Source organism: Fulmarus glacialis, unplaced genomic scaffold, assembly GCF_000690835.1.
Source record: "Fulmarus glacialis isolate BGI_N327 unplaced genomic scaffold, ASM69083v1 scaffold47196, whole genome shotgun sequence".
NCBI classification, from domain to species: Eukaryota; Metazoa; Chordata; class Aves; order Procellariiformes; family Procellariidae; genus Fulmarus; species Fulmarus glacialis.
The window spans coordinates 4,078-19,235 of NW_009220891.1; the positions used below are offsets into that span (position 1 = coordinate 4,078).

Here is a 15,158-nt window from a genome sequence, read left to right on the forward strand (position 1 = left end):
TCATGACAGTGGCAATTTAAAAACCCTGCAATTCTTTAGTCTCTTCTAATTTGCATAGCTATTTATACCCATGTACTATGGGCATAATATGTTACTTTTCTCATTGCATAAATTGCATACTCATATTACTCAGGTATAAAACCAACACAAAAACATAAGCAGCAGAGAACTGGGCCTTGTATTTCTGATGAAGTGACAAGTTGCAATAATTAATAATTAATGATGGCTCTATTCTACCATGAGTAGCCTTATTAATGCTAAAACTACTGTTCTCCTATATGTCTATTTATTTTTCTCCTACTGTTTCAGTAAGCAGGAATAGTATTCTCCATCTTTCCTAAACTATTCAATACATTTGCTTTGCACTAACAAAAAGTAGTTGTGTTCCAATATAAAAATGCTTGCATTTCAGTATGGTGACTGTAAAGGTTACCTAACCAAGTGTAGTTATAATATGATTTGGAGACTCACTATGAAAAGAGCAAAATAAATGTGGAAGTTGCCTGAAATACTGTAACAACAAGCTATTTACTTCTATAGAACTGACACACTTTTAAATACAAATAAATTATTGAGTGGGAGGGTTCCATTATTAATACATTCTCCAAATGTGCATAATTTTCATTTACATCCTCATGAAAATATTTATGATGAATGTTATCTAAATTTATAAAGGTATCTGATAACAAATTATAGAGTCAATCACAGAATTGGAACTTTCCATCGTTTACTGTTTAAAACAGAAGTATGTTGCTAGGCAATATTAAGCTTTAAGCATTAATATTGAGCTTGAGTTTTGCAAAAAGTACATGCAGTATTGATGTGATAATGAACTTAGTGTGGTCATCTCAAGACATATTAAAGATGTTTTAGATGCCTCGCTAAATTTTGTTCATTTTTAAACTGCTTGGAAAAGATGTGCTTAGATGTTTAGAACCACTCTGTCTGGCATAAGACAACCTTACTGCTTAAACAATACTTACATGGAGCATAAGGACTCCCAATATCCTATTCAAATAGCTGGTAAGAAAGAGAATTCTCAGGCTGTGGAAGATTACAAATGAATTTATGAAATCTAGCTAATTGCAGTGTCCTTCTGTCAGGTCCCACTTTGCATGCATGAGATCAAGTTTACTTCACAATGTATGCCTAGACTAATATTAATACTAAAAGTCCATTACAATTTTAACATTATAATAGATGACTACTGCAAGTTTATCAAACAATACATTGTGTAGTGTTTACCATGTAATGTTTTAACACTTAAAATTACCATGACGTACAAGGTAAAGTTTTAATTCATTTAAACCACTATAGAAGTTAAAAAAAGGAATTCTTTCACCTCAGAAATACTATTTACTTTGTCTTAAATATGGGGATGTATTTTTGTAACTTTGTATTTGATGTATGACAAGACATGAGCTTTTCCCGTAGTTAACCAGAGCAACAACTAAAATTTATTTTACAGCTTGCTGCTGTAAGCAGCCTAGTGGCTGCTTAGTAGGTAGCACTGGAGACTTCAGAGATGGAAGACTTCTGTTAGAAAACATCCTGAAGTGTTTTTTCTTTAGTTAACAGCATGACTGAAGCAAAGATACCACATGAATCATCCATCCTGTAGAAATCTTGGCCACCCTGCAATATGTTACCAAAGTTTATCTTGCCACAGTTAATGGGATGAAAACAGAAACTACAGCTACTACTAAGGCACAAGGATGGAGAAAAACTGGTAAAACTGAAGAGCTGAAGTAAGATGCTAGGAATTACCAGTCTCTTCAAGTTAGATACCTGGTTTTAATGCTGTGAAGGTCACTTTGGCTCTTGCCTTTGCTAAGGTCATTCTAATAAGATCAAGCTGACAATGAATTCCTCTTACAGGTTTATGAATATAAAAATCCCAAATAAAACAACACTAATGTAGATTTCTTTTAAACTTCAGTGACATAGGGAAAACAGTATCACAGTCAGTTTTCTCAGCAATTTGTCTACTGGGACTGTGAATATTACAGAAATAATGGCACATATTACACAATGAATTCCTCATGACTATGCTTTTTTGAAAAGTAATATAATTTTGCAAATTATTCAGATAATCACAGAGAAGACTTGCATATAAAATTAAGTAATACTCTCTATATAATGATTAGCATGAATGACATAATGGACTCTTCGAAAAGCAATTCTATAGCATACAATTTAAACTGAAGATTTAAACAAAACATATTTTTCCATCTGTAAATTAATACCTAAAAATCTGTTCTAAAACTTGTGCATTTAAATAGACTCTTTTGACTAAGGAGTTTCAAAATTCTCCAGAGCAAATTGTCAGTACAGATGACCAGGGGTCTCTATATTTATTAAACTGAATGACCTGACAGTAAAACTCTGTTAAGGCTCTTGGCATTGGTGAAACTTCTTCCCACTCAGACCTACTACTATGGTAGACTTGAACTTCATCTGTGATTTCTTCTGGAGCATAATCACCACCTAATATATAAATTTTGTCTTCTGTCCCCACTGCCCCTGCATTAAAGCCAGCACATTCAAAAGAACCTTCCCCTTTCCAAACACAGGTTTCTGGGCAAAAACTGTAGACCTTGTAGGTGGAGAGATCACATATGTACAATGTACAGTTCACTGGAACAGCTTTGATTAGAGTTGCATGGAAAAATTGCCCAAATTCTGCTACAAGCTCAGACCACTGATCAGTCATAGCATTATACTTAAAGAAACAGTCAAGAGATGGATTGAAGGCATCAGTAATCTCTACTTCTGAGCCAAGGACATAAATTATATTCTGACATGCACTTGCTTCTGGATAGTAGATACCTCTTGGCAATTGGCTTACAGATTTCCAATCTTTGGAAAGAGGATTATAGGATTCTACATCCAAAAGACTTCGGGTTTCTTGAGCTCCTCTGGTCTTTCCACCTATTACAAACAGCTGATTTAAGGTTACAACAGATGTGTGCATTGTCCTTGGTTTTTTCATAGCTGACACTATGGAGAATTCATTGCTGACTGGACAGTAGCACCAGGTTTGGTCAGTGGCATCATGAAATGGTTCAGCAATATGAAGCCTGACAGTCCTGTAACAATTCCCTTTGCATCCTCCAGTTATAAATATTTTTTCTCCGTAGCTAGATAAACTTGACCCTGGAAGATCAATCATGTGCGTATGTGGTAGTTCTTTCCATTTATCTGTTTTGATGTTGTAGCAGAATGTATGTCTGTTTTCTCCATCTTCATCAGTTTTATGAACAAATATGTATTTTTCTGTTGTTGAAGGACGTGCATCTGGAAACAGTCCACTAAAGTTTTGCACACTTTCAACTGCATCATTGATTATTACTGAACAATTAGCACTCTTAAGTAAGTGTTCTTCAGAATGTAGAAAGTCCTGCAAAGTCTTTTCAGGTAACTGATGTAGTCTCACTTTTTTAATCAAATTAGGCAGATATTTCTGTCGTGTTTCTAAGTTGTGTTTGGTCCATTGAAGGACAGCTTTCAACACTGATTCTTCCTCAGGGACATTTAGTTCATCAGCCTCAAGACATTTTTGTAGTATCTCAAAATTAATCTCCAAAAAATCACTTGATCTGAGCAGCAAGGAAAAGTGGTGCTGTACAAAATCTAGTGCATGATCAAATAAGCGAACAGAACCATAACTTTCTGATAGAGAAAGCAATTGTAAGCAATTCACGAGATCAATACTTTTTATTAGAAAGTCACTGCAAGCTTTGGAAAGGAGTGAAACTTGAAGAAATGATGACAGTTGGAAGAGCATTTCCACATTATCATTTGTTATCTCTGTTTTTCCTGTGTAAGCGTAATCAAGAAAAGCTTTCACTGCCTTGGGTGACAGATTACTAATAGTAACATTGCCATCATCTCGTTCTTTCATATTAACTTCAAACATGGCTCTGTAAATAAAATATAGAAGATATACACACAAATTAAAGATCTAGCAAACAGCAGAGAATACTGATGTGAGAGAAGGGAGACCACCAGGGGCGTATAATAAGGTGGGCAGGCTGTGTAGGTCTAAAATGCGGAGGTTCTCATAAGTAAGAACAATGCATTTGCTTGATATGGTTGAAGAAAAAAGGAGAGGTGATAAGAACGCATTCAAAGCGATGGCTCATAAAAATGATAGCAGCACCTGTGCTTTGTATGGATTTTCACAGAGAGCGATGAAGTCTGCAGCTCTCAATGTGAGAGAAAATGCACAATTGTTTGGGGCAGCATCAGTTTCAACAGCTTGAGAAAGAAAGGCTGATTTACAAAATATATAGTAATAAAGCCCCATGATTTAGGTCATGCACTGTGGATGAATATGGAAAATTAAGCGAAAAAAGGCCTTCCAAATTGCAGGCTGAGCAAATGGCAGGATGGATGATGGGTGCATTCCTCAGTAATAGAAGTAGGTGAGGGGTGAAAGAGGAGAAAAAACATGAGGAAACTTAATTCTTGCTTTAGAGTTGACAGATAGATGTATGGGTACAGGCAGATGTCAGAGAAAAATGAGGTTTTGATGTAGGATTGCATGACACAATGAAACTTGTGCAGAAAGTAGATTGTGACTGAATACAAAGACGATGGTTGAAATTGTGGAACAAGCTATTGATCAGTAGATTTGTGCAAATTTTATCACAACTTTGACTACTTTATTACTAAATATGTAATAACATTTAACTATTTCACAAAATCTAACATGGCAAGATAAAATAATTAAAGTTTTTCAAGGCGGTTAAGTGCTGGCAACAGAATAGTGCTGCAACAACACTTGCCCTACCTTCCCAGAGCCTAAGCATCAGGCTGTGATAACAACGGCTTCCGAATTTGACAAAAGATGGTAGTGGAGAAAGATTTAGATAAATCATCAAATACTAAGTATATAATCTGGATTATTAATATATCATAGATAGTTCCTATTAAAAAAAAGAGTATCATAGTTCAGTTATACAATTAGTATCTGTATAGTATGTGATTTTTAAAATCCCGTACTTCTATGAAGCCAAAGAGAAAAAAAAAATCACTGTGTATAGCATACTTTTTGGGAAGTGAACATCAGGTAAAGCAGGAACTTGTCTGACCTCCTGAACAAGAACATAAAATTACAATAAGACATTTATGTCCCAAAGACCTTTTTGCATACTAAATGATGATCCTTAGAATCCTTTCCTCGTTAACCCAAGAGCTATGATAGAAATCTCTAAATTACAGAGTAAAATAGCAACTGAACAATACTAGTAGAAGGAGAGCAGTCTAGGCAAAGGCCTTGATTCTGAAAGCTAACAAGTAGGGACCAAAATGTTGCTGAATCTTGGGTTTACACAATGAAACCAAAACTAAGAGAAGCCCAAAGACCAAGACAAAAGGTGTTTCATTTTAAAATTTATCTAGTGGACCTAAGTACTTTTTATTCCCTGAAGGTAATAAATGGGCCTTGCATTCCAGGACAACTTATGAATTTGATGGCTGCTGTTATCAACTGTTACACACAGGGAGAGGTCTCTCCTGGCAAATTTTAACCTGAAGAGCCTGTAGGTAGTCAAAAGGCCACATATGTTACCATGTGCTTAACTTCAGTTCTAAAAATTACCACTGGAAGCTATTTCATCCTAATACTCCTTTCTACCAGAGCATCTCTGTGCTGTCAAGCAGTAAACACTTGAAATGCAAGTAGTTCTGTGTGTCAGAGAAAAAACAAATCTGCTGCTACAGTGGAGAAATAGCTTATTTCACCTGCATTTCTTCTTTTTTCAGTCGTCCTAAGAACACGTCTAGCCTATGTCCTCTGTCACACATGGCAGACTCCCAGAGACCATAGGATGCTCCAGGCCATTTGAAAATAACACTTGTCACCTATGTATGGGCAACTGAATCAAGCTCATTAACGCATTTCCAGGAGCTCATTTTTCCATTGTTAGAGCATCTTAGCTTTGTGTTTTAGTAAAGAGTGTATTTGGAAACAGACTTTCAGTGTGGAATTGCAAGTTTTAGCCTTTACTAATAAAAAAGTTAGCACGGTTCTTCATAAATCAATATCCTGTATGTGAATGATCTGCCTGTCCCTTAAGAATGCATAGCTTTAAGCACCAGAAGGAAGATCACAGATCCATTTCATGCTGAAAGGCTAAAAACTGTAGTTTAGAAAAAATACAAGATATCTGTTTAAATACCTCTGAAGACAAACTCTACTATACTGACCACTCATCTTAGCGAAACAAAATCCAGTCCCATTCCAAAACCAGGTATAATTTATCCACAATTGCTCAATGCAAGATGTATTTGTAATCAACCTTCTATGTTTCACAATACAAATGTGTCAAAGTACATAGACTGTCCCATACAAAGTCAAACAATACCCTTGCAGACCTTCAAGTACAGATACAGGCAACGCATAAGTCTTAAAGATACATAACTTGTGTCAATTCCACCTAACAGCAGAACCACGCACTTCTGCTTTGACATTTGTATTTCGGAATATAGACTGCTGTCTGAATCTCAAATTCATAGAGTCCTCATGTCACTTTGGAAATACAAACAGATGTATTTGGGGTATGGTTAGGCATCTAACACTGTAGTTTTGGTTTGGGTTTTTTTTTTGTTGTTGTTGCTATCCTTAATATGATGCTTGAACATTTTTCTCAAAACTCTGCAGACGTATGTAAGTTGTGATGACTTATTTTTTAACTTTTGTAATTATATTCCTTTCCTCCCTCCCAGAGAATTTAAAATCCATTTCCTGCAAACTCATGCCAAAATTAGGTTTACCTGAAAAAATCACTGCACGCTGCCAGTACACAACGATGACAAGGAATTATTTCATCTTTCACAAGAATTTTAAAGTCAAAAAATATATTTTGTTCTCTGAACTTTTGTAGTACTTTTAGAATTTGTTGTCCATGACCTTCAGCCACTAAGGAATTGATTTTATTTTCAGGAACAGAAATTCCATTGCAAATAGGTCTGCTAATGTAATCCCGTTGATTGGCCATGGTTTCTTCAATCTATTCCTGAAACTGAAATGGAAAAACAAGTAATTGATTCTACAGTCTTAACTATTTTAAAAAAAATTAAAAATCAATGTACCATAAAACAAACAAAAAATTCCCAGCATTGAATTTGGTTTGTAAGTCCTAATCACAATTCTAAATTTGTGTTATAAGTGACTTTTACACTGAATTTAATTTGATAATAATACTTCTACTTTGCAAAATATATACACATAGCATACTTTGAAAAGTAAAATATCTGACATGTATCAAAGAACAACTCTACAAATAGTACCCACCTGTAGGAATTTTTTTCAATAAAGTCCACAGGAAGCACACCAAGGAGCGTGTTAAAATTTTTAATGGTCGTTTAAGAGAAACATTGGCGCTAGGCTTATCCTCAAAAAACTCCAAACTCTTACCATTTGATGTAAAATTAAGACGGAAAAGGAAAACTTTGTTACATATTTTTAGATTCCAAAAGGCTCATCTGTAAACTACAAACCCTCAAACTCAAAGCAGACCAATGGTCTTTCTACAGCTTACAGTGAAAGGGAGATACAGGCTACTAGACTACTTTCTAAGTGGATTCCCATTAGGCATTCCGGACTAAAATAACAGAATACAAACAAACACCAACAGCCTGGCCAAATCAGAGGATTGCTAGGGCTTACCAAATGGGGTCATTTAGAGACAGTTTGGTGACAATGCAACTTTGAGTGTTTAGTCAATTGATACTGATTTTATCTTGTACCTCTAGTCTTGCTATGAAGCTGTATGTTTGCTTACAGCCTATGCTGCACACTGTGAGCTTCATTTACAGTGGCATAAATTAACTGGTTTCAGAACCGGTTTAAATTTAAGACAGTGCAATCTCCCTTTCACAGCCAAGTGTTTCTGGTGAAAATCCCTATACTGAAGTGCATTGTTTGTATGGTAAGTTGGGCTTTGCTATTTTTTACATTAAAAATATTTTACTCCACTTTGACAACATAAAGAAACTTTAAACATGAGTATATTTTATTTACACCTATTTAAAGTGCTATTTATACTGCTAAGATGCATAAACTGCCCTTACTGCAAATTTGAGTCAAGCTTGCCTATTTTAAAGCTTAAGGAAACATTCCAAGGTTTTTCTGTTGCAGGATTCTGCTTCCACAATTCCAATCAAAATTAGCAACAGGTAATGGCCCACCTGAATTGACAAAGAAGGGGATAAAAAATTCCAAGCCAAACCCGGAAACCAGAAAAATATTGGGTTTGGTTTTTAATTTCATGAAAAGGCTTATCTGATAACGTGATACATTCAGAGTAAACTAAGCCATCAGGCAGTCTTCTTCATGGGAGATACTTTCATAGCAGACTGATCTATACTTTATCTAGTCAGGTAGCTCCAACCACAAATAGACCTCCATGTCTCCTGGAAATAGAAGAGATCCATTGATCTTGCTGCCAGCACTGGCACCCTTGGAGCAGGCATCTTCTCCTTCCCATGGCCAATCTCACAAAAAAAAAGAGGAACTAGGAAAATACAGAAGAACAAGACCACCATTTATTCTGATAATGTATGGCCTCATAAACCCCAACTTCCAGAAATCATAAAGCTTTTTTGTATGTCAGAATTCTCTAGAATACCCCTTTTTAATGAACTTAAAAGCCTGTTCCTCAAAGGACTGAATCTTGAAAAGCAGAATTGTTTCAGTAAAATTAGTTTCCCACATTTGAATGAAACTTAAAAAGAAGTAGGTGAATTTCAAAGTTTATTTGGCGTCATGTAAAGTAACACTTATTCTGAAGGACATATAAACCTTTTCACAAAATTCTGGAATTGATAATAGATAGTAGATGTGTTTCTGCTTTTACACGCAATTTCTATAGCGAGCTCTGACCTACTACTTGCTTTCTGTAGGTAAATTTACCAATTTCAGTAATACTCATCTTGTATAATGAACACAGAAACATCTAATGTCATCAAGTCCATCTCTGCTATTTTAGGCAAAGACATCAGTTTCATAAAAGCAATCTATGTTTCAGAAAGTTTTCTCTTACTGCCACTATTTCCACAGAAAGACTATCCCAGTACATTGGTGCCAAGACTGCAAACCTTCTTTTAATTACACAATCAATTTATTAATGCATATATTTGTTCTTCTGTCAAAATTCTCATTTGACTTGATTTTCCTTTGTATATTTATTCACTCACAATTATCAAGTGTTGATATCCTCTCTCAACTTTCATTAGAATGAAAATTGTCAAACTTTCCAAGGTCCATTTATAAGACTGAATTTTTGTTTTCTTTATAATTTCTTGCAGTTTTCTCTTCATCCACTCCAGTTTGATCTCATATTTCTTTCACTGATATCAGATTTGTTGTACAGCATTATGGTTAAGATCTCATCAGTGTCTCACTACTCCAATTTGCAGGTCATTCAGTGCATCCTAATCCTAATCAGTAACAGCAGTGTCTCCTTATTTTTTGTTAAAAGCAAATTTCAGCAGTGTACTTCTAATGTTTTTGTCCATCGTTAAGGGAGATATTAATGAATACCGTGCTATGGCTTAGCCTAATTCACCCTCCTCTCCACTCCATTAATAAAATAAATATTAAAAAATTCAATTCTCATCTGCCTTGTAGCCAATTCCTGCTTTTTTTGATAATTTTGGTACTAATTTACCACTTTACTGGATCTGTTGATGATTTTAGAGCCCTCCAAAAGATCTTAACAATTCAGCTAAAACTTGGAATGTTAAACAAGGCCAACTAGCATTTATAATTATTTCATGCATTCTTCTACAAAGCCATATGAATTAATCAATAGTTATATTTATAAATATTTGATCAAGTTACTGACAAAAGGGTAGAAAACATGGGGGGTGCAGACATATGTTGCGTAGGTCTGGAGTTCAGGAAAGCTGGGCAATAAGCCTCCCTATATTTGCTCCATTTACTCCCACAGGATTCCAGTTACAAAGTCTGTCTTTACGTGGATTACCAAGAACCGAACTCCAGTAGAGGTTCATTAAAGTTGGGATCTCCTACTTTTGTTTCTTAACATACGGCTATGTGCCATACAGCTTCTTATCATGGCAGGCAAAGGCTATATACTCAAGCCCTCTTCCATCATCTGTCCCACCCTGTCATACAACCAGCCTTCCATCATCTCCTGTAACATAACGCATCACACCTGCAGTACTGGCGTATGTGACTGGGTATTGTCTGCGGTGAGATCAAATGTGCTCTCTGATGTGACCAAATTCAAGCTACCCTACCACTTGACAAAACTTCTCTGCTCGCATACTGAAGATTTACACATCTTATACTGACAAATGCCTGGTTAGCTATTAGCCTGCTTTTCTAAAAAATCCCTCCAAAACGAAATCACCTTAAAGTTAGTATGTTTGCCCTGTTTTTCTGCTTGAAAGTCACATCAAACAAGTGGCCCCTTGGCCATTACAGTGAAATTTGATACAGACTTCAAAGTTATTAAGGTCAAACCCACATAATACGTGCTTGGGGAGATATACGTACCTCTCAAAGCTATCTGTACAGATCTCTAGTTGAGGGGCAAGGCATTCTGCACACCTGATAGTTAAGCAACAAAAAATGGCCAGCCTACATATGGCCACAAAGCAGCTAGCAGTTGACCAGAAGGAGGTTGGGGATGGTAAGGTAATTTTGGTCATTACGGTGGATGAACTAAGGGACCACCTGGGAGCTCTGAGGGTAAGAGCATTCTTATGGTCTGTCACAAAGTCCACTAATAAGGATCCAGACCTCATTAGTTCTGCTGTTCACAAGAGCCCTCTGTTTTAACACTGTCCTTTTCCCAAGACAATAAGGGATGGAGCAGCCTAGAACATAATGAGCTCGTTGAGCCAGATGCCAGTTAACCACACTGAGGAGTCTGATAAGCCCATAGTCAAAATATGAGATACACACACATTCCTATCAGTAGTATCTAATTTATTGGTAAAAAGCTACAAGAAAATGTTTAACTGACCTTAATACTTGTATACCAAGCAACCAGCTGCCAAAAACACTAACTGAATTTCTAGAGGAATTTTTTTACTTCACCAATGCTAATGTTCCCTTTCCAAAGACAGTTATAAGACATAACATAGTTATAAGGATTTTCTTTTAGTTGGGGCCATCAACAATCCTTCCTAGATGTACATGTAATTCTGTATGTGGAAGAAGTTGAAACGTGTAATTTATTTGTTTATACTTATCCTTCAGAAAGTCCTTTTGAGCTGCCCTTTTGAGTATCAATTTCACAACCTGGATATTTGTTGAATCCTAGTTATTACACTAAGAGACTGTGAACACAGCATGCTGTTAAACTTACATAGGAGTCCAAAAACATCCAGGACAGCCATTTTTAGAATATCTCAATAGGCATACACTAAAATCATAACCACTGCAATATGCCTCCTAGAAATGGTGTTCACATCCATTTCACCAGATTTGAAACAGCAAAGCAAACGAAACTGCAGAGTGAACTTTGAGCAGAGATGAACTTTTGTTTGTGCAGGGTCTACTGTAGTTCTCACCAGAGCATTGATCAGAACATACTCATATAAAGTACATATATTTATAAACACTTCTGCTGAAAGTCAAAATAGTCTTAGATGCTGCAACTGACAGATAAAATGGTTACAGAAGTTTCAATATGCTAATGAAGTTGAGAATGGCGTAAGATGTGCAATTATTCTAAATGAATAACAGAGGAAAATGTATTAAACAAGGGAGGGCAAGGGCCTATGTAATAAGAATGGAGCATGAACACCCAGATGAAGACACAGGGTACAGATTGACACTGGAGAAGACTTACACCAAACTGTTTTGACCACTTCATAATAGTAAGATAAAAATATATATACAAATATATATGACTTTGTAACAGCCTAGGGGATGTTGTTTTGTGGAAGTATTGAGCATACAAAGTTATCGTGTATAATAAGCTAGCACTTTGTCAGAAAAAGCATGTTAGGGCTATGCCTGCTTTACAATAAACATGACCGAACCTTTGTAATGGGACTGAAGCCCAAGACTGTCCCCAGCACAACGGACACCAATCTTACATGAGGCATGTATGCATTCAGAGAGTACAAATAACATTCTGTGTGTAGATGTTCTCTCCTCTACCAATGCAGCTGGCAAAACCAGTCTAAACTCAACCTTTATTTGGTACTTTTCTATTTACAAACAATTGTAAAACAATCTATCTGCTTTATCTCAAACCACAATATAGCTGTGCTACAGCACTCTCTGTACAACACACTCTCATCAATAAAAGAAAATAAATTCTTAATAGTTCTTAGCAGATATCTTATGAGAAATAAATTGTTCTTAAAGAGAACATTACCTTTGTCACTTAGCCTTCTCCCACCTTAGATAGTATGTCTTACTAGATAGCAGGATTTTAAAAAAGAGAAATCTTAAATGCTGGTATTTTACAGCATACTTTATGTACCGAGGAAGAATGAATTAAGACCAACGAAGATAAAAAATTGTATACATTTCTCTAGAGAAGTTTTAGATTTTTTTTTTCATACAAAATTTAACTGTACAGTTAATGTAAGTTTTGAAAAGGTCAAGGTCAGCATTTTAAAATCTAATATTAAAAATATGTATTATATTATTAAGACTACTATATACCCATCAAGATGATTTGCTATTTTCACTCCTTATCTATTCAAAGGGGGAGAAATTAGCAATTTGTTAACAATTTTTAAAGACACCACTCCCCACTACACATCTAATTTAACAGCACCTAATTTAATATTCAGCAAGATGAATATGAATGGAAGAGGTATCTAAAGGATTTGGTGACACTTCTAATTGCTGACTAAAAAGACAAGAGTGGATTGAAATGTAATTAAATTAAAAATACTAAGTAAAAAGTTCTGTATTTTTAGATTGTATTATTGTTTTGACTGTCATTGACTGTCTAAACTGTCATTGACTGTCATTGACTGTAACAGAATTCCAGGTTCCTGTGTGGAAATTTCAGTGCAACTCAGTCTCACAGCTTTTTCATAAATAACTGAACTTCAGAGAAAATTAATATTCAGTCAATCATTTTTAGACAATCAAAAAAGATGCATGTGACATTCTGAGACATTTAATCCACAAAAGTGGCATTTATCAATAATACATGTTGAGACAGTATACTAAGAAGGAAAGGTGACACAGAGACTTTAAAGCTTTGGGCTTTAGAAGTGATTGAAAAAAACCAGGATGAAAAAAACCCAGCATGGTACCAGTAGGAAGCAGTGAAATTGCACTGATTCCTGGAGGCATTCCAAAAGTGGAAGATTCCCTCTCTGCAAGCAGTGATCTTTAATTGCATATCCTCTCACAAACACATGAATCCATTAAGATAAGAAAATAATCACTTAGAAGAACTCAAACTGACTGGATTTTATCCTAAAGCTAAATTTCTCAAATTCATCAAGTTCCTTTGGAAATTATTTTCTTACCTAAAAAAGTTCAAGAACTGTAATTTTCATTTTCAGAAAAAAAAAAGGAATTAAAATGCCATGCTGTACCTATTCCAGCAAAAATAATAACTGCAAATTCTGGAAGATGAAATTACTGGGTTCTGTAGTTTGTCATTTCTGTATGTCATTAAAATATGTAGTTTTTTCAAAACATACATGCAATATTGAGCATACTTATAGAATAATTTAGCATAGCTTATTATCATAGCATGTTTTACTTGTAATAAAAATGTGGTTTTATATTGAATATATTCATAATTATATTCCATCCTATACAGTGCATCTTGAACCTTAGTTTGTACTTACACTTGATGCTTATTTAAAAAAAAAAAAATCAATAAATCCGCTAGTGAAAAAAACTGCTACATGTTTACATCTCTCTAAGTAGAAAGCATGGACCAGTCAAACCTATTAAACAAACCTGAGGGGTTTTTGAACTAGGTAAGATCCACATTCCATTAGTATTATCACGTATCAGTAACGAAATATAGGTATGGCCACAATTTCGTCTTCAAAGTGTGCAGAATACAATGCTTGAAACGTAAGCCTCAGCTACAATTTGACAGTAGTGAATAGTATTTTCCCAGGGTTTTTTCTGACGGTGCTAAATCCTCCTCTGCTGTCAGTTAACTTTGTCTCCGTCTTTGGATAATACATAAGGGAGTATGCATGACATCCCTTGCTTGACTAGGTCATGAAGAGAAATGGGAAGCATATTTAAAAATAAGTGAATGACACTACTGATTCCTTGCTGAAACACATTTTTTCCCAAATGTTACTTATGTGTTTAAAATATTTTGCAAAGACCAACCTATACTCAGTAATAACTGAGTATATTTTATGCAGAAAGACAGCAGTTGTTCTGGCCTGTGTAGAAATAGCACTTTTTCACATTAACAGAGAGCTGGGAATGCTAAACAACAACAACAACAATAAAAAAGAAAGATTCTAAGAAATACCTGAAATAATGTAATTTTCAATATTTTCGCATCATTTGTACATGGTCAATATAGAACGGCTAAAGCATAAATATTTCTAAAGGCAAGAAACAGGACGAAGGGTTGTAAACATTCAAATAGATCTTAAATTTAGCCATGGCCCAACTTCAAAACCAAAGGGTAAACAAAATTACTACCTTTTTATTATTTCAGATGGCCTGTAATCGAGGGCACACAGGAATCCAGTTCTGACAACCATTACAGTTCTTTGCAGAAGATAAAAAGCACAGGATATAAAAGGCTTTTGTTTGGACATAATCTTTAGGAGCCAGAATCAAACTAGGGTGATGCAGTACTTCGCATCTGGTGTGTGAACAATTGTCTCTCTTTTCTAGTCAACACAAAGCAGCAAGTCCAGGGAAGGCACAGAGGCCACCCCCGCTGCTGCGGCTCCTGGGTGCAGCAGGGGCCGGGACGGTTCTTCAGGAGCATGGATGTACTAATGGCAACGATGGGGCCAGAGACACGGGGAGAATCATCTGCCGTTAACGTGTAACGGTGCCACGAAGAGCTCCCAGCGGACACTATCCCCAAGGGGATAACGGCGGCCCTGTCTCGCATAAAGCGGGGACAGTCAGAAGGGAAATGTTCTTTTTGCCAGGACCGGGGTTATCAGCCACCCCCAACCTCACCGGCGCACTACCGCGCCAGTCC

General features: G+C 35.8%; 1 protein-coding gene across 1 annotated transcript; it reads right to left on the minus strand.

Annotated features, from left to right (window-relative positions):
* Nucleotides 1–2,063: 2,063 nt before the first annotated feature.
* KBTBD3 (kelch repeat and BTB (POZ) domain containing 3) lies at nucleotides 2,064–8,278 on the minus strand. Its single transcript, XM_009580898.1, is given in 4 exon segments — nucleotides 2,064–3,923; nucleotides 6,781–7,028; nucleotides 8,197–8,214; nucleotides 8,216–8,278. Coding segments are annotated over 4 exon segments (1,950 nt in total). The 3' UTR covers nucleotides 2,064–2,302.
* Between the last annotated feature and the right edge of the window lie 6,880 nt (nucleotides 8,279–15,158).